The sequence below is a fragment of the Curcuma longa genome, chromosome 2 (assembly GCF_044706935.1).
Source record: "Curcuma longa cultivar G26 ecotype Majalengka, Jawa Barat chromosome 2, ITB_CL_G26_1.1, whole genome shotgun sequence".
Classification (NCBI taxonomy): domain Eukaryota; kingdom Viridiplantae; phylum Streptophyta; class Magnoliopsida; order Zingiberales; family Zingiberaceae; genus Curcuma; species Curcuma longa.
Window position 1 is genome coordinate 9782368 of NC_133862.1, and position 23982 is coordinate 9806349.

At 39.7% G+C, this 23982-nt stretch overlaps 4 protein-coding genes and 1 pseudogene across 8 annotated transcripts; 1 reads left to right on the forward strand and 4 right to left on the reverse strand.

The window, feature by feature from the left end:
* Nucleotides 1-185: 185 nt before the first annotated feature.
* Nucleotides 186-6849, reverse strand: LOC141821798 (protein PHOSPHATE STARVATION RESPONSE 2-like). 4 transcript variants are annotated; one of them, XM_074709164.1, is made up of 9 exons: nucleotides 6572-6849; nucleotides 4862-5028; nucleotides 3588-4205; nucleotides 2420-2564; nucleotides 2252-2328; nucleotides 2119-2158; nucleotides 1918-1975; nucleotides 1255-1324; nucleotides 186-774 (listed from the first exon to the last, which is right to left on the reverse strand). In XM_074709164.1, exons 2-9 carry the CDS (start codon nucleotides 4970-4972, stop codon nucleotides 475-477), a joined length of 1419 nt encoding a protein of 472 aa, XP_074565265.1. In that variant the 5' UTR covers nucleotides 4973-5028; nucleotides 6572-6849; the 3' UTR covers nucleotides 186-474. The 4 variants fall into 4 exon arrangements, with proteins under 4 accessions (XP_074565265.1, XP_074565264.1, XP_074565266.1 ...); XM_074709163.1 differs by having other exon boundaries at nucleotides 2420-2627; XM_074709165.1 differs by lacking the exon at nucleotides 4862-5028 and having other exon boundaries at nucleotides 2420-2627.
* Nucleotides 6850-8621: 1772 nt separating this feature from the next.
* On the reverse strand, nucleotides 8622-10416 carry LOC141816352 (uncharacterized; annotated as a pseudogene).
* Nucleotides 10417-11311: 895 nt separating this feature from the next.
* On the reverse strand, nucleotides 11312-14162 carry LOC141821756 (hypothetical protein At1g04090-like). Its single transcript, XM_074709114.1, has 2 exons — nucleotides 13877-14162; nucleotides 11312-13261 (listed from the first exon to the last, which is right to left on the reverse strand). The coding sequence occupies exons 1-2, from the start codon at nucleotides 13983-13985 to the stop codon at nucleotides 11679-11681; spliced, it is 1692 nt and encodes a 563-aa protein (XP_074565215.1). The 5' UTR covers nucleotides 13986-14162; the 3' UTR covers nucleotides 11312-11678.
* A 1900-nt stretch (nucleotides 14163-16062) lies between these two features.
* Nucleotides 16063-17675, reverse strand: LOC141822143 (UDP-glycosyltransferase 92A1-like). Its single transcript, XM_074709575.1, has one exon. The coding sequence runs from the start codon at nucleotides 17575-17577 to the stop codon at nucleotides 16156-16158; it is 1422 nt and encodes a 473-aa protein (XP_074565676.1). The 5' UTR covers nucleotides 17578-17675; the 3' UTR covers nucleotides 16063-16155.
* Nucleotides 17676-18896: 1221 nt separating this feature from the next.
* LOC141815773 (histone-lysine N-methyltransferase family member SUVH9-like) lies at nucleotides 18897-22505 on the forward strand. 2 transcript variants are annotated; one of them, XM_074703666.1, is made up of 3 exons: nucleotides 18897-20967; nucleotides 21898-21938; nucleotides 22057-22505. In XM_074703666.1, exon 1 carries the CDS (start codon nucleotides 18944-18946, stop codon nucleotides 20882-20884), a length of 1941 nt encoding a protein of 646 aa, XP_074559767.1. In that variant the 5' UTR covers nucleotides 18897-18943; the 3' UTR covers nucleotides 20885-20967; nucleotides 21898-21938; nucleotides 22057-22505. The 2 variants fall into 2 exon arrangements, with proteins under 2 accessions (XP_074559767.1, XP_074559761.1); XM_074703660.1 differs by lacking the exon at nucleotides 21898-21938.
* The last annotated feature ends 1477 nt before the right edge of the window (nucleotides 22506-23982 follow it).

The window sequence follows — 23982 nt, forward strand, 5'->3', positions numbered from 1 at the left end:
GAGACGCGAGAACCATCGGCGACGGCTACTGATGGGGATGACACGTCAGCAAGGAGTCTTACTTTTTTAGTATTTTAACAGAAGAAAGAGGAGAATTATCATTTTAATAACAAGAAAATATAAAATTAAAACTGAAATATATTTTTTATTTTGAGTTTTTATGAAACAAAATACACCAACAGATATGAGATAGAAATTGCTGCATTGACACTTTTATTGAAGGAATAAATATCTCTATTCAACATTTTTATAGCATAATTGTCTTAAACAAAAAGACTAATCTTCATCCTTCACAATGTCACATTGAATCCTTATTCATGACACCATCTCAAGGTGAGACTCTGAAAAATCTACACCCTGTCACTAAAAAACTGGCCATAATCATCAAGAAATTCTTCAATGTCAACTTGTTAGTGGCTCTTCATGATAAATAACTTTGCTGAAGAGTTTTTCGGCCTCATGAGATATCGGAATTCATGCCTCTTCATCCTCGGCCCTTGCAGACTTGGCGGATGAAGAAGCACTTGGATTTGAAGGATCAAGCTCTGGCATCTTCCTTTTGGTAGCTGCTTGCTTGGAACTTTCTGCTCCCTTTGAGTTGATGCAGGTATCGGTCTTCGCAGCCATGTCAATCGGATCAGAAGATACGCTTGATGGCTCTTCTGCAGTGGAAGGAGCGTGGAATTTGTCCATGGTTGACTTGCATTGTTTCTCAAACATCATCTGCAGGTACTTCCCTTGCTCCTCGATTCTGAGTTGTAGATTTCTCTGAATCTGTTGAAAATATTGAGAGAGAGTTAGCTGTTGCTGGTATAGAACTAGCAAAGAATATTACCAACGATGCAGCTGTGAGTTGAGCGATAAGATTCATATAGAATAGAAGTAGCTGCTGCTTGTTTTTTGAAGTGAGATGTAAAATCAACATTCATGCAACAGCCAATTCAAATTTCAAATTCGGTGGGAATCAATGATCGACTGCAAATCTCATTTCAAATTACAACATTTTGTGAAAAGAACCTGTCCAAAACCTAGGGGGATCACCAATTCCATCCTTGGTCATATTCCTAAAGGTCATTGTTGAGCATCATACTCATCTGTCTCATGTACATAGAAATCACATACTGTGTGATGAAAGTTTGTTGAGAAAAATACCAAATAAAATTTCATAAATTTATCCCCTGGATCATGTCAAAGATAGAAAAAAGGAAATAGAACAATGCAAGAGCATGCTCATAACTCAATTATAAAAGATACCTCAAGTTGTTCATGAAGGCGTTTCTGAACTTCCATCTGGAGCCGCAATGCCTCAGTTAGATCAATACCTCTGAAATAAGATGTGTCACAAGGTGAATCATTTCAACAAGACTGCTTGTTGCCTTAATGACTAGAAAAGCAGGGATAAGATGTAGCTACTTATTCTTTGATTTGTTATTAAGATTACAATAAAGTGGTAAGAAGAAAGGAAGTTTCATTTAATATTGCTAATAAAATGTGCTCAAAACCAAAATGAACGTCAAATAATTTAACATAAGCATAATGGACAAGATGTATAAACAAAATATGGCATTGAACAAGAACCCATTACTTGGATATTATTGGTTGGAAATCAGTAACGTTTTCTCTATTTATAAATATCAGTGAGGTTGAAGGCAAGAAAAACGATATGCATTTACATTCAACAAGTTAAGAGTTAGCAACCATATCCCTAGATCCTTTAGAAAATAAAGGCAACCAAAAGTGGTGAATTCTTGATAAAATGGATTATTATTTCTTTCAAATTAACACTCATTTTCTCTTTTGACAGTACTCAAGACAGAATGAGCTGTTTCTCAAAATAAAAACAACAAACACACAGAATGAGTTACTTAAAATGCTGAATAGATGGCACCATATCGTTTGAGGCAAAAGTTAACTTACTTCTTCAGATCTAGAGGCGGGATTTCCTCACTCTGAGTTGTTTTTTTTTCAGACATCCCTGTTACATCAAGGAAAACATATTCTAATTAAACCAAACTCTGTTACATCTTGTAACTGTTAAATTTTCCATCCAATAAAATGAATAAATGTTATCAGAAGATATGGTCAAATTGACGCAGAAAACAAACAGCTTTGACCAACCTTCTGATGAATCTGGCCTATAGCGGGCTGTTCTGTATTTCTGAAATAAATAGAAAAGGATGAAAACTATTAAGCAAGGAAGAAAAAATACCATGCAGTAGATAATTATTCAAAATAGGACAAACAAGTGAACCTGTAAATGACTCTTCACATGGTATATTGTCAAACCTTCCACTTTCATGAGTTTCAGTACTCCTTTAGGAGTAGCTTCTGAACGTACAGTATAAAATGATGAAGATAAAAATTGAAATTAAAATTAAAACAATAAAAAAAAAGTACTAGGATAATGGATGGAGCATACTTTCACCACCACCAAGCTGATCAACAGCATTTACGAAGCATTCATGTAGCTCTGGAGTCCACCTCATACGCGGCTTGGCCGCAACTGTAGTAGTGGACGATGGACTAGTGGCAGCTATAAGATCTCCAGAATGGCATGGAACAGGCTGATAAATTTGTGGATGGAGAACAGATACATTAGGGGAAGTTTGTGCGGCCAGGTACACAACCTAGAGATAGATCAGTTGCTACCTTAAGTAACAGAACTTTAGCGTAAATTTTCTATGGAAGTTTGTGTATAAATGAAACAATCAGAGATGTTTATCCAACTACATTAGTCAGTGACTTAAGTCCATGTGTAATATTTAGCATAGTTTCAGATCACCATTATCTGTCAATTGGGATGGCAGAAACTTATCGTTAATCTAGTGGGCCGAAATTGAAACTAGATTAATGCAAGCAAACATTACTTTTTTTACTCCTGCTACACTATACCAATCATGTATGGCCCATATAGGTCATATTTGCCTTTGATTCAGCTTGTACCCTATTAAACGAACTCTGACTGCAATCAAGAAGGGTGAGTTATCTACTAGATATTCTTCTCTTCCTCTTCTTCTCATCATCTTGGGGTCCACTCAATCTGTCATTGCACTTTATCTCCTTCCATTGCTTGTTGCCCCCTCACACCACCATATGATTGCTATCCAAAAAATCCCATCATCGGGTCCTCTTTTATTTTTGGATTGATGTCATATGATCTCTCTAATCTCACGCAGATGCAAAGAAAGAAGAGGGGGAGAGTCAATCAATATTATCCTTCCATATGTTGTTTTACATTGATCAAAATTAATTTGTTCACATTTGAACCCAGATCAATTAGAAATTATTCTTAAGTAATAATACAATATGTAAACAACTATATATACAATGACAACAAGTGAAAATGAACTTGCACAGTGTCATACGAGTTTGTATCAATATAGTACCAACTCTCTTATAGCTTATTTGGGCAGGGAACTGTCTTATAATTTTTTAACCAGAAAATAAAAGTTGTTACATGATAGGAAGATAAATCATTTTCAACAATATATCAATGCTAAATATCATGAAATGAACAGAGTAATATTTTATTAACATGCTATGATGATATGATCAGAAATTCTTTAGCTAATAGATAAAGCAAGAACCTTTGATTGAGATTCAACAATAGTTGTGTCGTTAAGAATCTCTTTCCAATCTTCATTCTCAATATTGTTCCACCATTCTTTTTGCTTATTAAGGTCATCAGTTATCAGAACCGAGCTACTTTGGATAGGATTGCTCCCAGTAATGTCATCATCTGAGTTAAGAATTCCCTGAACTGAATCTAGACTCCAGGCCACTTCAGCTGAATTTTTGGAGAAGTTATCAGTCGATGCTTGAAAAGCTCCTTTGTATGAGTAGGTTGACAATGAGTTTCCCGCATTAATAGCAGTACTATTTGTATTTCCATGTCTCTCATGGGGAAGTATTGGAGGATAATGAAAAACTGAAGAAAATCCTGAAGGTGATGAGTGCAAATTTTGAGCATTTCCAGTGTTGGAAACATAAGGACTGTAAGGAGAAACTAAGAGATTCCCCATTTCATCCATCGGAATCTGTTGGGAATCTGGTAATTCAGGGAACCTTTCTTCAACAGTGACTGGTAACTCAGGTAGAGACGATGAGATAAACCCAGAATTTCCAGACTTACAGAGTTGCTCAACAGTTACCTTCCCTGCTGGAAATGCTAACCGAGTTTCCATTTCTTTCCATCTATGCATTGTCTGTACAAAAACAATAAAAAATATTTAGTATCAGCTGTAAAACTTACTTCCATGTGACAAGCGCTTATTATAGACAAAAAAGGATATACATCAGCAATTTTTCTTGAACATGTAACAATACAACTATGTCAGAAGAAAAGTAGAATAAAGTTTAGTCATAAACTTCTGTCAGGTAGCATAAAAATAATAAACAAAATTCTCACTAGAACCAGAAAATATTATGTCAGAATGTAATAGATAAACCTATTGAAGCCTATTAGAACTACCAGCTTGTTGATGTTAATATAGCCTTATCGAGAGTGTGGAGAATATGATTTATGTAGTTCAGACTAATGATGTTGATGCTGTTAATGCAATAGGCAAGCCTATTGCAAACCTCCTGTTATAAATCTGGGCATACTATCAACAAAGATACCAGGAGCAAAATGGTTCTTATAACATAGGGCTAATTGCATAAACAATAAATGAAATAAGAGACTCAATTTTTAAAATGTACAAGATTTTCTTGCTGTGCTGATGAACTTAACTGTGTCATTCAAATTAGCCCGTCAAATTTCTTGAGGAAGGTGAGTGCAAAGCATTCTGCAACACTCAGTTGGCATTTTTCTAAATAAAAAATTTATTTTAGCTTTTTTAGTTAATTCATCTTCTTCTACCTTTTTCCTCCCACCCTCTTCCACTCTCTCCCTTTGTTCCTCTCTACTCCTCAGGCTCTGCCTATTTGCCTCATCATTGCTAGGACAAAGAACATGCTGAGGATAATTCATGCCACAATGTCAAATGTGATACACTTGCCTGCCTGCCCTTTCTCACCTTCCTTCGCCTTACATTTAGAATCAGATTAAAAATCCCAAAATGTCAGTCTTATCAGGTTATTCCATGGCAATAAGCAATACTAGAAAAAGGGTAATTAAGCACATAACCAGATTATGCAGTATCTAGTATTACTAAAAAAGAAATGTATGTCATAGACCTGAGGTAAAAAATTATAATTCATGAATTGATCAAATATATGTTAAATTAAACTGCAGACAGACATGTTGACCATAAAATAAAATTACTCGTGGAAGTTGTCTACCGTAGTTCAAAGATCATCTTAATCAGTTTGCCAAAGTACAGCTAGGGTAAGAATTTCCCAACTTCATTGCAAAGTAGTTGATAACAGATATAAGTAAATGCTAAAACTAAGCAACATAATGTGGGAAAAATAAGAAACCCATAAATTCTACTAGTTGAAACACAGATCATCTCAGTTTTGCTAATCATGAGAACTATTAGATGCCCAAGTTGATGACAAAGTTAAAGATGTAAACTTCAAACATGTAAAATTTGGTGAGTTCAATGCACCAGACAAATACATGCACAAGTATCACTTTAATTAGTAATTGGTAACACAGCCATACTAATTCTCTTATCAAAAAGCGTCATGATAGACTCTGTAACTATAGATAACTAGGAGTAGTTTCTGATGCCATGGTATATTTTTATAATAATCACCAACAAAAATATAGAATCACTAACAATAATGAAAGATTTCTATAAGAAGATCAATCGGATTAACAATATTTCTCAAAAGTCAACATAAAAAGTGGACAAGACAACACCAACATAATTAAACCGAAAACCAACACCAGATATCTAGCTGCCACTGTAGCCTAAAACAACTTCGGACATGGAGAAAAAAAGTCCCTAGCCATGGGTGTAAGAACAAAGTCCGTCAATTTTCTCAAGGAAGAACACTTTCAGCAAGCAGCATCAATCACAGAATTAGATTGGCTTGTTACACCAGCATAGGAGCGCTAACAGTAGGATTCTACACGAAAAGTGGGTTTGTCTGAACTCCTATCCGTCTTTTAGTATACCAATCCAGAAGACAATTGAGAGAGAATAGCTATTATATTTCATCGTCATGGACATATCAATAGCATGATCACTAATCAAAGAGTGTTTGCTATGTACAGAAAAGGAATCCAAGGGGGGGAAAACAGTTATTTTTCCTTACCTAGACTAGACTTCAACTAAAATTCAGAAGAAAGATCCTTTCGGGAGTTATCTTCCAAACTAGTGTTCACCAATCAAATAACACAAGGGGAAATATATATTATGACTCCGAATATAAGCAAGACCCGGAAAGGCAAAATAAGAAGTCACAAATTGCTAAGTTGTTTCGTACCAATCCTAGACATCAAGATAGGAATTTTTTTTCATCTTATCGGTTAAACAAAAAGTGATCGAAAATGATAAACCGCGATTAAAGTGGAAACATCAAGCGTAGAGCAGCCAGAGAGAGCCCCAAAACCTCCCAAACTAAGATCGATTCCCATAGAGGAGAACAAGGAACGAAGAAATCCAGGGCCCGAGCTGACCTTTCGATATTCTTATCCATAAAGCAAGCAACATGAGAAAATATTCCTGGGCCACGGCCGAATCGCTCCAAAGGCGCAAGAAAAGCCGACACCAAAAGAAGCCGAATCAAACGCCGGCTCGAGTTGCCCTCTGGGCGTGCACACCTACAAGCGACGATTCGAAGGAGGAAAGGCCAGGAATTGAGGTGTAGGGCAGAAAAGATGAAGCAGGAGCGCACGGAGTCGTCGCCGCCGCCGCCGCCTTCGCCGTCGTCGAAGAGGTAACACGAATGGAGGAACGCCGGCGCCAACTTCAACACGGCTCCTGCCGATAGCGATTAAAATAGTCGGAAGAGAAATTCTTTTTCAATTACCACCTCTTAGATTTGGTTATGAGAAAATTTTCTCATATTAGGGAATTTATTTTTCATAAACCCCCGCATCTTTTCTAAAATTTAGTTTGTGATATTTTGAAATGGGTAAAAATCACAAAGACACTTACTCCAAAATAAGCCCCTCTAATATTGAGTTTTACCAAATTTAGCCCAGACTGAATTTTTAACCGAATCACGCCCTACTTTTAATTATTTACCAATCATAATTTTTCTAAGAATGCCCTTCCTTTTTAAGTTTTCTAGTTTTCTAGACAATTAAAATGAAGCCATTTAACTAAATAAAAACTCGATATTTAAGTTCTTTGAAATTTAAAATAACGATTAATACAGCTTAATATAATAAAAAAAGATAATATTTAGTAATTATGTATAATTAAGATAAGAGTACATTAAGCATTTAAGTCCATCAAGAGAGATTGTTTCGGCCTAAGCAACACAAATAAAAACACATACAAACTCTTGTCTCCTCGAATCTAAGTTGTTTGCTAGTCTACTTTCGCGAAAGATCAACATCGGATCGATCGAGAAAGAATAGCTCGATCCAACGAACATAGGCTTTATCACATTGAATAGTCTACACATCAAAACATCAAGAAAGATACCCAACACCAACACTAACATTTAGCATAGTGTCAAAACCGACTAACTCCACAAAAATATGAGTCAGATCCAACTTACAAATTTTTTTTTTGGTTTCTATAAAAAAATTTATATATTTAAAAAAAAGAAAGAGAAAAAAAAACATTGCATTTTGGCTTCCAACTAGGTGAGATTCCCAAGAACAGTTCCTTTTTTTAGTAGGGAAATTCCTTTTCCACACGACTTTGCTCTGTTCTTTCTCAGTGGACCATTACTTTCTTTTAAAAAATCATTTCGGCCCAGAATTTACTCCTTTTTTCTAAAGTATCCTTCACAATTTTAAAATAGCCAAAAGAACTCTACCAATAATATGATTATTTGAGTTGATGAAAGTGGTGAATTAACAGAGATAATAATTAAGGAGTGAAATGGTAAGAGATTAAATACATTTAAAAAAAAAAGAAACTAAATTCTGAACTGAAATGAAAATTTTACTCGATTTGAGACAGGAGAAGCTAAGTGGATTCTTCCTTTTGTTCTCCATTTTATTTAAAAAGTTTCTGGAAAACATGTGTCACTTCTCAATTGATTGGCCATGATTTTGCAATTTTAATCTATGAAAGATTCTTTGAGGTTTTTTGTCCCTTTTTTTTTCTTTTCCCCTTTAATTTATTAATTAAATTAAAAAGAAGATTGAGATACTGATTCTGAGTTGGCCAATTACTTAGCTAGAAGATCTAATGGAAAAGAAAATTTTCAATTTCTATCATTTTTTAATTACTTTTTGTTCTCTTCTTTTGATCTTAGATCTATCAAATATGATTAATTGAGTATAATTCAATGGAATAAGATTGCCTTTGAATGAAACTCTTTTATGTTCATGAAATTGGATTGCTGGATTGAACTGATTCTGAGTAATGCTACAAAAAAGTTTGTGAAACTCTTTATGGTCGAGTGAGTTCTAGTTTTGGCCTAAACTTCATCCAGTCGTCAACAGTTTATAATCTAAACACCATAAACGATTCAAAGTAATTCGATCGACATCACAATTGCGATCCTAATTGCTCGTAAAAAAGTAGCAATATGGTTGAATTGTACTACAACTTTGGACACAAATCTGGTGTCTGAGAATGGATGAAAGCAACTGCTATGGCAAAAGCCTGGAGAGCTGATAGAGTTGGCACAAAGTTCACAACATAAATCCCTTTGCTCATGTTCAACAGTTTGAGAGTTGGATCACTACTCTTCTTTTCATCCTGAAAATTACATGAATATTTAGTCATATAATCTAAATCGATCGATCGATTGATCATGCAAAACAAAGAAAGTTTATATATGTACTACCTCTATGAAAAGTTCAAATGGCTTGGAGTCCTCTTCCATATCAGCCTTGGAACAGACTGAATCATTTTTCAGCACTGTCAAAGGGCACCCAACATCCCAACCTCCACAGTCACAGTGTCTACCGGACTTCCATCGATCGATGAGACTCAACGGACCGCCGTGTTTTGTAACTGGTCCACCATGTAGTCCTGCAGGAAGTAGAACATTCAAATCCTTGTGTCTTTCTTTGTGACTTTGTGATGGTGCTTGCTCAAGGAACTTGAGGCCCCAACCACCATAAGGTTCAACTTGTGATGAGCCTTTGTATTCGTAATCTCGGAGAACTATTGTGGCTGATTCAAAATTCGGTAAAAGGCCATTCGTAAGGGGCTCCGATTCGTTGATTGTTTGCTGTAGGAACTTAAACTGATCAGAATTGGATCCTCCAAACTTGTGTTTAGGATTGTGCTTCAGTGAACTTCTTGGTGGCAGTATCTCAGTGAGATTTTTGGATTGCAATGAAGATGTATCTTTTTCTTTCAATTGTTCTCCATTCGCGGCAAACAAAACAAACTCGGTTTCCATGAACTTGGATCTGTCCAAGCTCACAATTAGAGAACTTGACACTGTCATCTTCCCAACAACATGTGAAGTAGCATCACTAAATTTTACACTTTTGTTCGGCAATTGGAAGATATAAACGTAATCCAAGGACTTGTTTGCCGGAGTTTTGACTTCCACAGGACTTGCCACAAAAGCTTCACCTCTATGATCATCCGAAACAAACTCGAAATAGGGAAGATCACTCTCCCAAACACAGTGAATAAGTGCTGTTGAAAAACAAGAAGTAGGTGATGCGGAGTAGTTAGACGAAGAAACAGTCAAGTTTTTGGAATCTAAAGCCTTGTCGATCTTGATCATTCTCTTTTCTTTGACACTTGTTAATCTAGTCAATGAGGTTTCCTTGAGACTCATTCTTTTCACCATGTCTTTTATAGAATCATGCATGATTGAAGAAGGTATCATGACTACATTTCCCGATCGAACAACCGATACGAAAATCTCATCCTTCCCCATTGTTCATACTTTGAGTTATCCTCCTAATTTGGTGGTTGATGATACTGAACATGCACTCATGGAAGCTCAATTCATGGCTGCAAGGCAATGTTCTTTGCATCTGCCTTAATCTTATAGTACATTTTGGTTGTTTGGGATGCAAAAGCAAAGCTACTGGCTCGTCGATAATCTTTTCGACTCGTATTTAATTTCCAAACAACTAATATTTGAATATCTATCTTTCCTAGATTCAGAACTGCTTTCCATAATGAACTCAGAAACCGCATGAACTATGGCTGTGATGCTGCAATGATAATTAAGGAGAAAATCGTAGAATTCATAACAAAGTCAAAGCGTGAGAGCTCAAGAGAAAAAAGTTCACAGAACTCTTGCAAACAAAAAAATCAAATTGCAAACCTGAGATATTGAACGTGAGACCATCTTTCTCCATCAACATGCTGAAATTTAACCATTCATAGAGCCAGAATCAGAGGATCAACAAGCAGAGCAGGAAAAGGATGGTTTTTTTTTTTGGGGGGTGAGAAAAGAATGAAGAATCCGAAGGATAGGAATTGGAAGCAGACACAAACAAAGAAGAGAATGGGGAAACAGAATTAGAATTGTAAAGGGAGATGAGATGAGTGTATCTGTTTCAACTTCTCTGCATCAGTTTCTGCTTCGAGCATTGAACAGGAACAGTTCGCTGAGGATTGAGCAAGAGACAAAAACGGCAATCAAATGACGTCGACAAGTCTAACGGCCCGATCCGCCATTAATGTCAATGAAAGCATCAGCGGCTGGTGAGAAGGCGAAAAGGACTAGCCAAGGAAGGAAGCAATGGGAAGTCCACCTGCTGGGCGACCATGGGGTTGAACGGCAAAATGCGATCTTTCCTTTACAAAGTACACCAAAATTGGATTTTTACTCGTATTGTAACATAAAAATTGTTTTTTTTTGGAGAGAAAAGAAAGTTCGAACTCAATTGGCAGTTTCTCTATTTTTTTATGAAGAGAAGTAGTGCATGATGAACGATAAAGCAATGGAAAGCAAACTCAGAAGTGGCTTCGACTCTGTTTCCATTGCTTTTTTTTTTCTCTTCCAAGATTTTCATTACTATTTTTTGTTAATTTTTAATTTTGGGTGGGAAAGTCAACTGATGAGCAGTGCCAGAAAATTGGAAGACACACAGGATTGAATGGGTGGATTGGTAGATTGTCGTGTAGCGAATATTCTACTCTGTGAAGGATTAAATTATTTAATTTTAAGGAATCTCAACAGCGCTAATTAAGGTGCATGTTTGGCTGATTGATTGATGATATGTTAATTCTCAAACTCATTGCAAGATAATTTTGTAGTAAAAGCCAAATAAAAACAAGAATATGAGCCAGAATCACCTAAACATGCAGTATTCATTTAACCAAAATGGATATATAGATTACAGTTAGATCAAATTCTCATAATACACAACGAACTGCAATTGTCGACTGCTTCGATCATCTACATGAATGATACTCGAACCAAATTTCCAAAAAAAGCAAAAACAGAGCCAGCACTGGAGAAACAAGGAAAACAAAACAAAACTGCATGACAAGATCTTGAGCTTAAGGCCCTGATCTGCTCGAGCCACCGTTGCGTTGATCACAAATCATCATACAATTGCGGCAGTGCAATGGTCGATGGAAATTAAGCAACTCTCATTCTGTGACCACTTGGCGTTTATGAAACCTTGATGTGTTCGTCGTGTTCCTGAAGGAGAAGATCATCGATCGTTCAGTTCACCATCTTTCATCGCCTACCCAGTTGTTCTTTTCCTTGGGCCCTGTGGGTCCTTCCTCTCCATATAGCTCCATAGGAAGACTGTTGAATATATTCTCCACTGCATTCCTGATCCTGAATGGTAGAAAGCTCAGAATTCTATCGATTTCTGACCTTGAATTGTACTTTATAGTCGGTCCCCATTCTCGCATGTACTGCAACCACAATGGTTCTTCCACATCTCCAAGATACTCTGCTGCAACAATCTGATACCTAGTGCTGGAGTCGACGGAAAACTTGCTGCGAGCAGCATCGTTTCGGATGCCAATTCCGAGCTTTTCCGAGCCCTGGAGGTAGTTTCCCGGGTGAGGGAAGCTCGCATGGCCACTCTTTGAGGAGTAAACTACTGCCTTATTGCCTCCAAGGAACTCCAAGCCAGATGCATCAACCCATTCTCCTCCACTATGCTGAGAGAAATATATACTCCAAAGTTCGCCATTGAAGTTGCTTATACGAAGAGTGTAATGCTCCCAATCTCCAACATGCTGTCCGACTTTGCTCAGCGAAAAGTTTGCTGCTCCGACTTTGATCGTAGCAGGGCCGTTGAAGGGGCAGAATATCCACATTGCAATATCAGTGAAAGTGCCTCCCAGGGCTGGTTTCACATGAACATAAAGTTCAGCAGTTTCTATGTTTCCTTTCTTGATGAAATTGTCCCTATCGTCGTCGTCGGGGAGATCTATCCAGTACTCACCATCATTTTGGCCACCTAATGGAAGGTTTGAGCCTTTTACATCTATGAGCTCTCCTGCTTTAACATCCTTTTTATGAAGAGTAGCACCATTCTCGAAAAACCATGAAACTGAAGAAGGCAAATAAACTTCTTTCGGATGAAACATAAGGGTCGGGCCATAATGCTGAATGAGAGCATGAATCTGTTCTAAATTCGGCATCCCATTTAGAGAAGAATCTAAGTTCTTCAAACAATGAACACTCAATTTGTCTTGAGAGCTCGAGTCAGTGTTGCAACAGAATGTCCCTACCAAAACACCTGTTCCCAACAAGCCGCGAGAAGAAGGTCTCGTCTTCCAAACTTGGCAAGGGAGATGTGGGAAAATTGCTTCCAAATCGATCATTAATTCATGAGCTTCGCTCGAATCAGTAAGATCGACTCGAACACATCTAGCTTCTCCAATGGAGGGCTTGTTGGGTCTACTAGTGACAAAGATGCCCAATGCTCGATACCCCTCGGGTGGTATTGGAAGCCAGAAGTAACCGCAACCGCAATCGTAGTCGTCGCTAAAGTCGTCTGAACTCCAGATAAGTGCATAGTCTACTGGTTCCACAAGAGCTGGTAGGCCAGTTGAGTGCTTAGTTGCTGCATTTTCTCTCACGACAAGAACAAAACCGTGCAGAGGTTGGTCACAGCGATGGCAAAAATGACCAAGGCTGAAAAATCCTTCTGGTATAGATGAGGGCTTGTAGAATATCGCTCTGTTACCCTTTTCTTTCGAGGAAAGACAACTCCAGATGCGCTCAAACCGAGTAATTTGCACAACTTCAAGTTCCCCAATGCATATTGATCCTTTAGCAAACTCTCCACCTAAAAAACTAGCATTAGAGCACGTAAAGTCCAAGCAAGATAAAACAGACTCACTTCTGCATCCTATGCATTTAGGAAGGTTAGTTTCATGGATAAAAGAACAAAGCTTTACGATGATGTTGAAGAAGAAGAAGAAGATGATGATGATGATTTACAGTTAAAAGAACTATAGCTACCGATCGAAACTGAGAGAAGTAAGGAAAAAAAGATAATTCCTCAGGAAAATCAAGTGAGGAAATAAATACTACTGAAAGCTATGCATTTGTTGGGGAAGGGGGAAATCATTGTTGTTGCAAGTGCAACCAAAGGAAGCAGTGCAAAATTTGCCAAGGGGCGTGCAAAAAGAGCGTCCTTGACCAGATTGAAGGAGCAAAACTGGATCCATTTCTCCAAAAATCGTCAAAAAATAAAACATAGTCATTGGAAGAAAACAAATCGATCGTAAGATCAAGCCCCAAAAGACAGAATTTGTTTGGAATGTGTTCGAAGGCACATCAAATATCGCATAAATTAAGAAGGAACCACCAAATAGGAAGCAAAAAGACCGTCAGTGAGTTCGGAAATCGGTGCATTAGATTTAGGCACAATCTCAAAGATGATGGGGAAAAAACTCACCTTGTGGCCAATCAGGCATCGGGCAAGGGAGGGAGTAGGGTTCCGGCTCGAAATTACTGGCACGGGGAGCCATTCCTCGGCTCCAACAAAACCATTTCCACCTCTCCATCGCCGGCAATCAATGGCTACAATACACCCCCTGCGCCACCAAAACGATCGATTTCTGCCTCCTGTCAACCCCCATTAATCGCCTTGCCTTCTCTCGATCAATTACCAACCCGTCCTTGCCGATCGAGGCATCAAAGGCGAATGTTCCTTCAACGATGCCGAATCAAGGCTTGGCTGCGGCTCGACCACGATGCCAAGGCGTGAATGCATCCGCTCGCAGTTCGCTTTCCCTTTCGGCGAAAAACTCGCCGACGTCGTAATCGACGGTGGAGACGAACACTTCACCGGCGGAACATCCTAAATAAACGTGTTCCACATATCATAAGGTTTCTGAACGTCATTAGGGGAGCGAAACGGAACTGTTTATCATATGATGTTCCGCGGCGCATCGTATTTGAAGTCCACGGAAAGATAAAATCATTATGATTGGACGACGAATTGAGAGAGCGTTGACCATGACGCTGACCATTTTTTCTCAAATTCGTTGAAATCAATATTTTAAAATCAGACCGAACCGACCGATTTAAATTTAATCTCGACCGCTTTTTAAAATTTAAGAAAATAATTGTTCTTTTAGAGATTTCACTTTCTCATCCATTAATTTTAAATCTGCATGTGACAAGGACCTAATTAGTGAGTAGGCGACATTATTAATATTATCCATTTGTTCGTTGAGGATAATTAAAGTCCATTAATTATGTTTTTAGGGTTAAGAAAACTCTAATCACTGTTTCTCCACTTTCAGTTGGTGGTGTCATTGTCAGAGCACTAGTTGATAGAAAAAAAACACGATATTTTGTCTAGATTTTTCATGTCTCTTTTATATTAGATATTCAGATTTTTTTCCTTTTATAATTCAGATAAATTAGTAATTGATTTTTAAAGTGATTCATTCTATCCTATAAAAATTTTCTATCAATAATAAATATGAAGATCACAAACTAAACAAATGAATTTATAAGAAAAATTTTTGAAGTAAGATCTAAGTGAGTTATTCTAGAGAAAATTAATTTGTTTTCTCACACTACCTACTCCAAATAATATTATTCTTTGATTGGTGTAATAATTTATAGTTAATAAAAAAAAAGATTTACTACCTTAACAGCTCTCTTAGAGCTGGTTCTGCAGATATATAGAGAGGTTTATGCAGATACATAGACATTAGACACATGTCAGGATTAACTTCAGATCATTGTCTTCTAGAATCGATCTCTGACCATTATGCACCATTATACCATACGAGCTAATAATCTATGATTAAAAGGTCCAACTAACATGTGTCAAATTGACAAAGAACCGTGTCATCCAAACTCATAATCCACAAACGACCTTGTGGAAACACATGTAGCATGGTCTCCATAATTTTTTATTCCACAAATTAAAATATAATTAAGCCGAATGGAAAAGGTACTTTTGTTATCCTTAGCCATACTAGCTATTGAATCCCTCTCCTACGATACTCTCTTTAATCAGCTTAACCATGGTTGCCAATAACTTATTCGGAAAATATGAGTTGTAACCCTCATTGCATTCTCATTTTTCTTCTCATAAGAAGTGGAACCATGAATCATCCTTTGCTAACTCTTGTTCCTTTATGTGTTTATATTATACTTGGTGGAAACTTGATTGCTATTGCCTTCTCCCGATTACTTGGCGAAGGCCTCACCCCATAACACTTCAAGATTGATCGATCGAGATCATGAAGCTCGATAGGAATCCGCTATGAAGGAGAAGACGAAGATGAAGATGTGTGAGGATGTAAGGCAAGTCTGATGCTTGGCTCATGGGAGGGGATTTAATTCCGAATTAATCCCTTTCCTTTCCTTTTTCTTGTGTTTATTTTGCAAATGGAATGTTGTGTTTTAGTTATCGTGTGTTTAAGTAAAAATTGTATATTGAATATGTTTAAAATAAAAGAAAACTCCTTAAGATATATAATAATATCATTAAAACGATTCTTAATTTTATTATTCTCATTGTTTATATTTATATTTATATATTTTGTTTTGTAAGAATTTATGAAAGCATCGACAGTAAATCGTCTCAGATGGCCAACCGAGAAGAACCATTTGCATTATAATAAGTAATTATTTTATTCGATAAACGAAAACACAGTTCACGTGCAAGTCCGGTGCGACAGATGGCACAGGAAGTGGGCACGTGTCGACTTTCTACATGGTAACCGATTTGATGAACTCGTCCAACGCACACAGCGAGGGGCCCATGCCATCGGCGCCGCCGGCATTTGCCTCCGCCACGGCGGCCGCAAGCCCCGCCGCGATCTCACTCGCCCTCCGCCTCACCTCCCTCCCCCTCTCCCCCTCCCCCATCACTTCCGCCACCGCCGCCGCAGCCTCCGCTCCCCCCGAAGCCTCCGCCCCTGCCCCTAGGATCCCCGTCACCAGTTTGGCATTGCAGAACTGCTCCCCTCCCATCGGCCGGATCACCACCGGCACCCCGAAGCGGAGGCTCTCCAGCACCGAGTTCCACCCGCCGTGGCTCACAAAAACCCCTACCGCCGCGTGCGCCAGGATCTCTGCCTGCGGTACCCACCCCCTCGCCACCAAACCGCCGCCTCCCGTCGTCGCCTCCGGAGGCGGCGCTTGGTCCGCCGCCGGGGCGGCCCACAGGAACGGCCTACCCTGCTTTTCCAGTGCCGCCAGCAGCTCCAGCATCTCCTCCTGCGGCATCCTATTCTGCGATCCGAATGAAACATACACCACCGATTCCGGCGCGCGTTCGTCCAGCCAAGCGAGGCACTCCGCGGCGAGTCCGCCGTAGTCGTCCGTGGCTGCTCTCCGAGCGCCGGCAGAGGCGACGGCGAACAAGGGGCCCACCGCGTACACCGGTTGATTCATCGACCTCGCCCACAGTTTGAGGTACGGCTTCTCGATGACCTCGGCGGTGTTCCACAGTGTAGCGCGGGAGCGGCGGCAGAACTCCGCCTGGCGCAGCACGAATTGGGAGACCGGGTTATCGGTCGACGTGGCGGAGCGCACATTGGGAGCTAATTGACGGCGGCGCACTGTGACGCCGGGGAGGCCGGGGACGGCTATCTCGTCGTCATCACCATCGCGGCCGTCGGCGTGCGGAAGACTGATCCATAAGGAGTTGTACATGGACATGGCGTAGGGGCCGGAGGTGTACAAGGTGGCTTGGAAGACGCCGAGCTCCTCGGCGATGGGGACCGTCCAGGCGAGGAACATGTCGGCGATAAGGCAGTGCAGGGGAGGGGATGATTCGTCTTCGTCGTCAAGGAGATCCATTAGGAGGGCGCGGAAGGAGGGGGGGAGGGAGGCCTCAGCGGCGTGGTAGATTCGGGAGACAAGGTGAGGAGGGAGGGCGAAGGTGGAGTCGGCGTCGGGAGGGAGACCGTGGTCGGACGGGCAGAAGGGGAGGACGGCGAAGCGGAGGGAGGCGGGGTGGGGGAGGCGGCGAAAGAGGGGGAGGTTGCCGGAGGTGGTGACGAGGGTGAGGCAGAGGGAGGGATACCGAGCGGAGAGGAGACGGGCAAGGTCAAGGAAGGGGTTGATGTGGCCGCGCGCCATGAACGGGAACAGCACCACGACGCCGCCGCCGGCGCACCGCCCCATCCTCTGCTCCGCCGTCAGATCGAGAGATCGATAAACCCTTTCGCACCCAAATTAAACCTCTACCTGATCCTGATCTTCCCGGATCGATAAACCCTAAATCCAACTGCAGCTTCGCAATTCTTCTCTCGATTTCTTGACCCATATTGAGGAATTTGGCGATAGATGAGGGGTGAAATTGTAAATTCATAGGGAAACAGATGAAAGTCAAACAAGATATTGAAACTTATATTTTTTTACATAATAATCATAGTTGAAAATCAAAAAGGTATTTTTTATTGTGGTGCTCTATTTTTTATTCTTATTTTTTAAATTGTCTTTTATTTTAAAAATATTTTTATTCTATTAGTATATAAAATTACGATTATAATTATCATGAGTAATTTTATTTAAATTATTTAATATTATAAAAGTTATGATTATAGTTGTTATGATTTGTAATAATTTTGAATATAATTGCTATAATATGTAATTATTATAGTCCTAACTGTTACAAATAATTTGATTGAATTGTTTTACACTATAATAGTTGTTTTAAGTTTTAACAGTTTTCTTTTTAATTTTTTTTCTTCAAATGATTCCTAAATAAAATAATAGGGTGCCAATGTGAAGAATCCTAAATGTTTAAGATCATATCAAAATAATCTTATATTTAGATTTGGTAGAGATCTTGAATATTTATGAAGGTTTATATAAATCATTATATAACTAATATTTGATAAAAGAATTATCTTCGAGACATAGTTGAGTTGGTTACGACGGAACAGAGTTATTGAAATTGACAAGAATCGAATCTTGATGAAGCTGAGACCATGCCTTTCTCCGTCATGATCAACTGCAACTTCTCAATTTACCTTCTTATAGATGATCGTGGAATTGATCATGTGGAGCCGTTGGGTGGATGGATTCCACTGATTTTGTAAGATAATTAATTTTTATTTTATTTTTCAATTGAAATAACAAAGTAATTGTGAGTTAAGTTGTGACTGGAGCGGGCGATTCATTCGATGGAGTCCGATATATATTAATCCTAAGTCAGTGACACAGCCAAATATCGGTGTTGTTTAAATCGGTGAGGACGCCATACTTCGTCATCCGAAACACCGCGCAGGAAAATTCTTTAAAGAAAAAGCTGGAGCCCTGAATAAGACCAACTGCATAGCAACATGTTCCAGGTAGCCTGAATCCTGTTCGGTTCGTGACATCATCTTGAGGGGCGATTTACAAAAAAGTCCTTCTTTTTTCTCTTTTTGTTGCGGGGACTAACATCGTTATAGTTCCCATTTTACCCCTCGCTCTCTCTAGATTCTGTACAGTCTGTCTCCTCCGCTCCCAATCGAGGGGAACCTTGCCGAGCCGCATTCCTGCGATGATACCGCCGCCGTCTTCGCCGGCGGTCACCCCGGATCTCAACCTCGTCCCATTTCCCAAGATCGAGCCTAAAGCCGAGCCTGTGGACGATCTCCATGCCGCCGTAACCGGCCCGACGGTTCCCCTTGAGCCCTTCCTACCGCCTCCCAGCCCCACCTTTAGCCCTAGCCCGAGTCCGAGCACCTGGATCGACCCCGCTTCCGGCTATGATAACGCCTCGCTCTTCGCCGAGTATCTCCGCCTTGCTCATCTCTATGCCGCCTCCTCCGCCAATCATAACCCCCTTTCTATCATCCCCGCCCCGCCAGATCCGTCGGCCAGTTCCCACGCCGTCGTCTCCGCCCGGAAGAAGCGTAAGCCTCGGTCGGGCGAGATGGTTCGCGCCTCCTCTTTGAACATCCACGACCTACTCCACTTCCGTGACATCGTCCGCCGAACCCGGATCACGTTTGATTCCCTGCGGGTGTTTTTCCTCCAGGAGGAGGAGAAAGGTGAGGCCTTTGAGGCGATCTGGGGCAAGAGGACCCGCCCCGACCTCAAGGCCGCGACCATCATGGCCGATCATGATCTCTGGCTCAACCGTGACCGGAGGATCATCGGTTCCATCCCCGGCATCGGGGTCGGTGACATCTTCTTCTTCCGCATGGAGCTTTGCGTCCTTGGCTTGCATGGGCAGAGCCAGGCAGGGATCGACTACGTTCCAGCTAGTCGAAGTGCCACCGGCGAGCCCGTTGCCACAAGCATTATTGTATCAGGCGGCTACGAGGATGACGAGGATAGTGGGCTCATGCTTGTCTACACTGGTCATGGTGGCCGCGGTCCCAACATGTTCAAGCATAGCATGGATCAGAAGCTGGAAGGGGGAAATCTAGCTCTGGAACGGAGTATGAATTATGGCATCGAAATTCGTGTGATCCGTGGGATAAGGTCTCGTCACAGCCCTGGAGGAAAGATTTATGTCTACGACGGCCTTTACAAGATCGTCAAATGTTGGATGGATGTAGGCAAGTCAGGGTTTGGCATTTACAAGTACAAGCTGTTGAGAATTGAAGGCCAGGAGGAGATGGGTAGTGAGATTCTTAAGTTTGCGGAAGAGTTGAAGGTAAATCCGTTGAGTGCAAGGCCAACTGGTTACGTGAGTCTTGATATCTCAACAGGCAAGGAGAACTTCCCTGTCTCATTGTTTAATGACATTGATGATGATCGGGAACCATCACTCTTTGAGTATCTTTTCCGACCAATTTTCCCAGCTGAAGCTTTTCAAGGTAAGGCAAATGCTGATGGAGGAAGTGGGTGTGCATGTGTTTCAAATTGCACAGTGGGCTGTTTCTGTGTGATGAAAAATGGAGGGCAATTTCCATATGATTCAAATGGGTTTCTTGTCAGAGGGAAACCATTGATATATGAGTGTGGCCCCTCATGCAGTTGTCCACCAACTTGTCCCAACCGAGTGAGCCAAAAGGGGGTGAAGCATCGGTTGGAAGTGTTTCGTTCAAATGAGACAGGATGGGGAGTGAGATCACTGGATCTTATTCGAGCAGGGTCATTCATTTGTGAGTTCAGTGGCATTGTACTCACTAGCCAACAAACTGAGATTCTTGCCTCCAAAGGCCATTGTCTGGTACACCCTGGCCAGTTTCCAGGAAGATGGATTGAATGGGGCGACATATCTGATGTCAATCCAGAATATGTTCCACCTAACTATCCTATGATGCCGAGTGTAGACTTCTCAATTGATGTTTCAAGATCAAGGAATGTCGCATGTTATCTGAGTCATAGTTGCAGACCGAATGTGTTTGCACAATTTGTACTATTTGATCATAATAATTTGCTGTATCCTCATGTTATGATCTTCGCAATGGAGAACATACCTCCACTGAGAGAACTGAGCATTGATTATGGGGTGGTAGACGAACCCGTGGAGAAACTAACAATGTAGCCAGTTACACTGTCGGAAGTGATAGATTTTGAAGTCATTATGCTTGGGATTTATAACTGGTGTGGGAGTCCAATGGTTCTATGGTAAATTTTCTAAATCTTCTGTATCTCTCTTTCCTTCTGCTGTTATAGGATAGTTGCTTAAAGTTGCTTACATTTTCTGACTACTTGATATGTTACACTAGGCTTAAGAAATATGCAAAATTTTTAACCTTAAAATTAACTTTTACCATTGTTTTGTTTTTTTATTTGTATTTGGCATAATATATTCCTGTCTATTGATTGCAGAATTGCTAGCATATTACAAATTTGACCAATATGTTCTTCATTTGCAAATTTATGTATTTTCATTACTAACAATAAGCAACTGTTTTCGACTTGTACATGGATGATTTTATGTTCAGGAATACAATTTAATTGTTTCTACTTTCTAAGTAAGATGTGTTTTGTTTTTATTAAATCACTTATATTTGTAAAGGAGAAGTGCATATATGACATGCTTTCTCATTTCATTTATTCTCCTATATCTCTTTGCACTCTTTTCGTAATTACAAAATATGACATGCTGGTGAATCTCTTATCTTCAGCTCTTGAGGTTGTTTAATTGGGAAACTTTAAGCACAACTTTTGTTGTTGAGTTAAATGGGCATGCATGTTTGACATACATATATATTAAGACCTATTAGTTGGAAGCCTTGCATTGTCTTACCTTCTTTAGTCGTAATAGTGATATACGTTACTGGAATTATCTTGTGCATCACTAGTGTTTGTTAAACTTTCCTTCTTATGATGTCCTTTACTTGGAAATTGAATTTGATATGTGGTCATCAAATTTAGGACCAGGTAATATGGCCACAAGAGGCCCACATAAATGGTTGCATTGTATCTTGAGCTTAATTGCAGAATGTTGTGCTTCCTTTCTAGTGTGAGAAATGATTGTGTAGGTCCTTTATTTTTCCTCTCATCTGTGTTTCGTGAGATTCTCCATCTTAAAAATCTTACTCTAACCAACAGTGTTGACGTAAACCATTGGATCAGGAACTCTGCTCACATTGGTAATTTGCTATTATTCACCAATATTTCGTTAAGAAAACATGAGATAATGGGGAGTTCAAATTTATGGTTACTTCTAAAGCATGTTCCATGGTGAAAGATTTGATATGATGTTTACAGGCCAGGTGATGGATTCAAGAAACCTCCAAAAGATGTGTTCTCATAGGGAGCCGATGCCTGTTTCTTTATCACTTCCACTTGCGTTCGTTCTGCAATGTCCTGGATAGCAACAAAAAATCTGGAAGCAATTTGTGAAGCTTCTGAAGGTGCACATCATTAATGCTGACAGAATTAAGATGCAGTTTTTGTACAACTGGAAGACCTCGGCTTGAACTTTTTCCAGCAACTAAGCATTAGTTGTATTTGAGTGCAATGTATATTTTTTGTACAGCAAATGATACTTTGTTGTGGAAAATGTAAGCCCGTATTCAATTTGTATAAGATCATGTGTTTGGAGAAGTTGAGGAAATTTTGTTGGAGCAAAACTGATGGCAGAAGTCGCATGCAATAAAAAACTTAGCATGGGATTGTCTCCTAGAAAAATTAGAAAGGATGATGTTGTATATGCAATTCAGAATGGTAATTTAGTTTTGCTCTTTACCATCGCCAGTTGATTTGCTTCAGAGCAGTTTGCCTGAGAGTTTGTTTGATCGTTGTAATTGTACCACTCAATGAAAAATTGCTCATGATCTTGTTCATACACCATAGTCTAGCTTATACACAGAATGCGAATAATCCCTTAATATGTATATCATTTAGAAGACTCTTATTCCATATTATGTACCAGATAGATGGGAAAGCAAATCCAGGTAGCAGTCTCATGTGTTACTTCTGTTCCTCATGTACAATGCTTGTTCTATTACTTGCAAGAGGGATACAATATTCTTTGTAATTCTCCTTATAGGATTGTTCCTGGAGGCTAGTGTATACGGAATTGTTCAGGTGATCCTGACATGCTCTCCTGGAACAGGGGCTGAGGTAACACTGCTTACAAAATTTCCTTAAGAAATGCTGTCAGAAAGGAAATTACATTCTCAACAATATATATTGACTGATCCTTTTATGAGATACATAGCTCACATGAGTTTATTTCGTATTCGATATGTTGTTTGTGATCAGTTCAGTCAAGATCTTGCTATCAATTATTTATCCTGGATGTCAGTTCTTTGCAGTTTGGTATTTGTGCATCTTCCGCTCCTTTTGCTCAGTAAGTGATATTATATGCCCAAACTCAAATCTCCAATTGAGGAGATCTAATTCTTACGCCTGTTTGTTAAGTAATTTGGACTAAGTACTTAACTTTGGTTTTCATTTGCTCAATAGGTGTTATTATACTATGTCAAATACAGTAGTGGATTCTATTATTCATTAGTTTAGTTAACTACTATTGTAACATCATCTTTCACTCAATAACAGGGATCGACAATACAAAGCTCAGTGGAGAGGGTTTCACTTTCAGTCGATGTTCGAAAAGGAACTATCAGAAAATTAATGTCTTTGCAAGGGAAAGTAAGTAATGCAATCCAACGATTTCTAGTTGATATTGTACAATTCAATGTAGCATGTTTTTTCACCAGCCTCACTATCTCAGAGCTGACAGTCCATAAAATTGCATTGTTGGCTACAACTGATGCAATGTTTGCCAGATCTCTTCGATCGCAGACTGGGAAAACTGCTGGTGATGATCGTAGTAAAGGCTTTCGAGAAGTTTCATCCGCAATGCATCATAGAACATTATTCTTTCACAGTTAGCATCCTCCAAAACTCTGAATTCAGTACTCTTCTTGCACATTTTGCCAATTTCTGTCCCGGTATCAGATCCTAAACATTCTTGACAGTTCATCAGTGCATCGCGGGGTTTGCCTTCTTCAGCGGAGCATCCTGCAGGGCAGAATTAACAAGGAACAACCATCATCAGGTACTCAATTCAAATCACTCATTCTACTTGATGCAAACGTGTATTGAAATCTAAAGATCACCATGTAATTCCCAGTTGCACTGGCTCTTGGCACCTCTTTTGTGATTGTTAAGAGTCTTGACTATCCA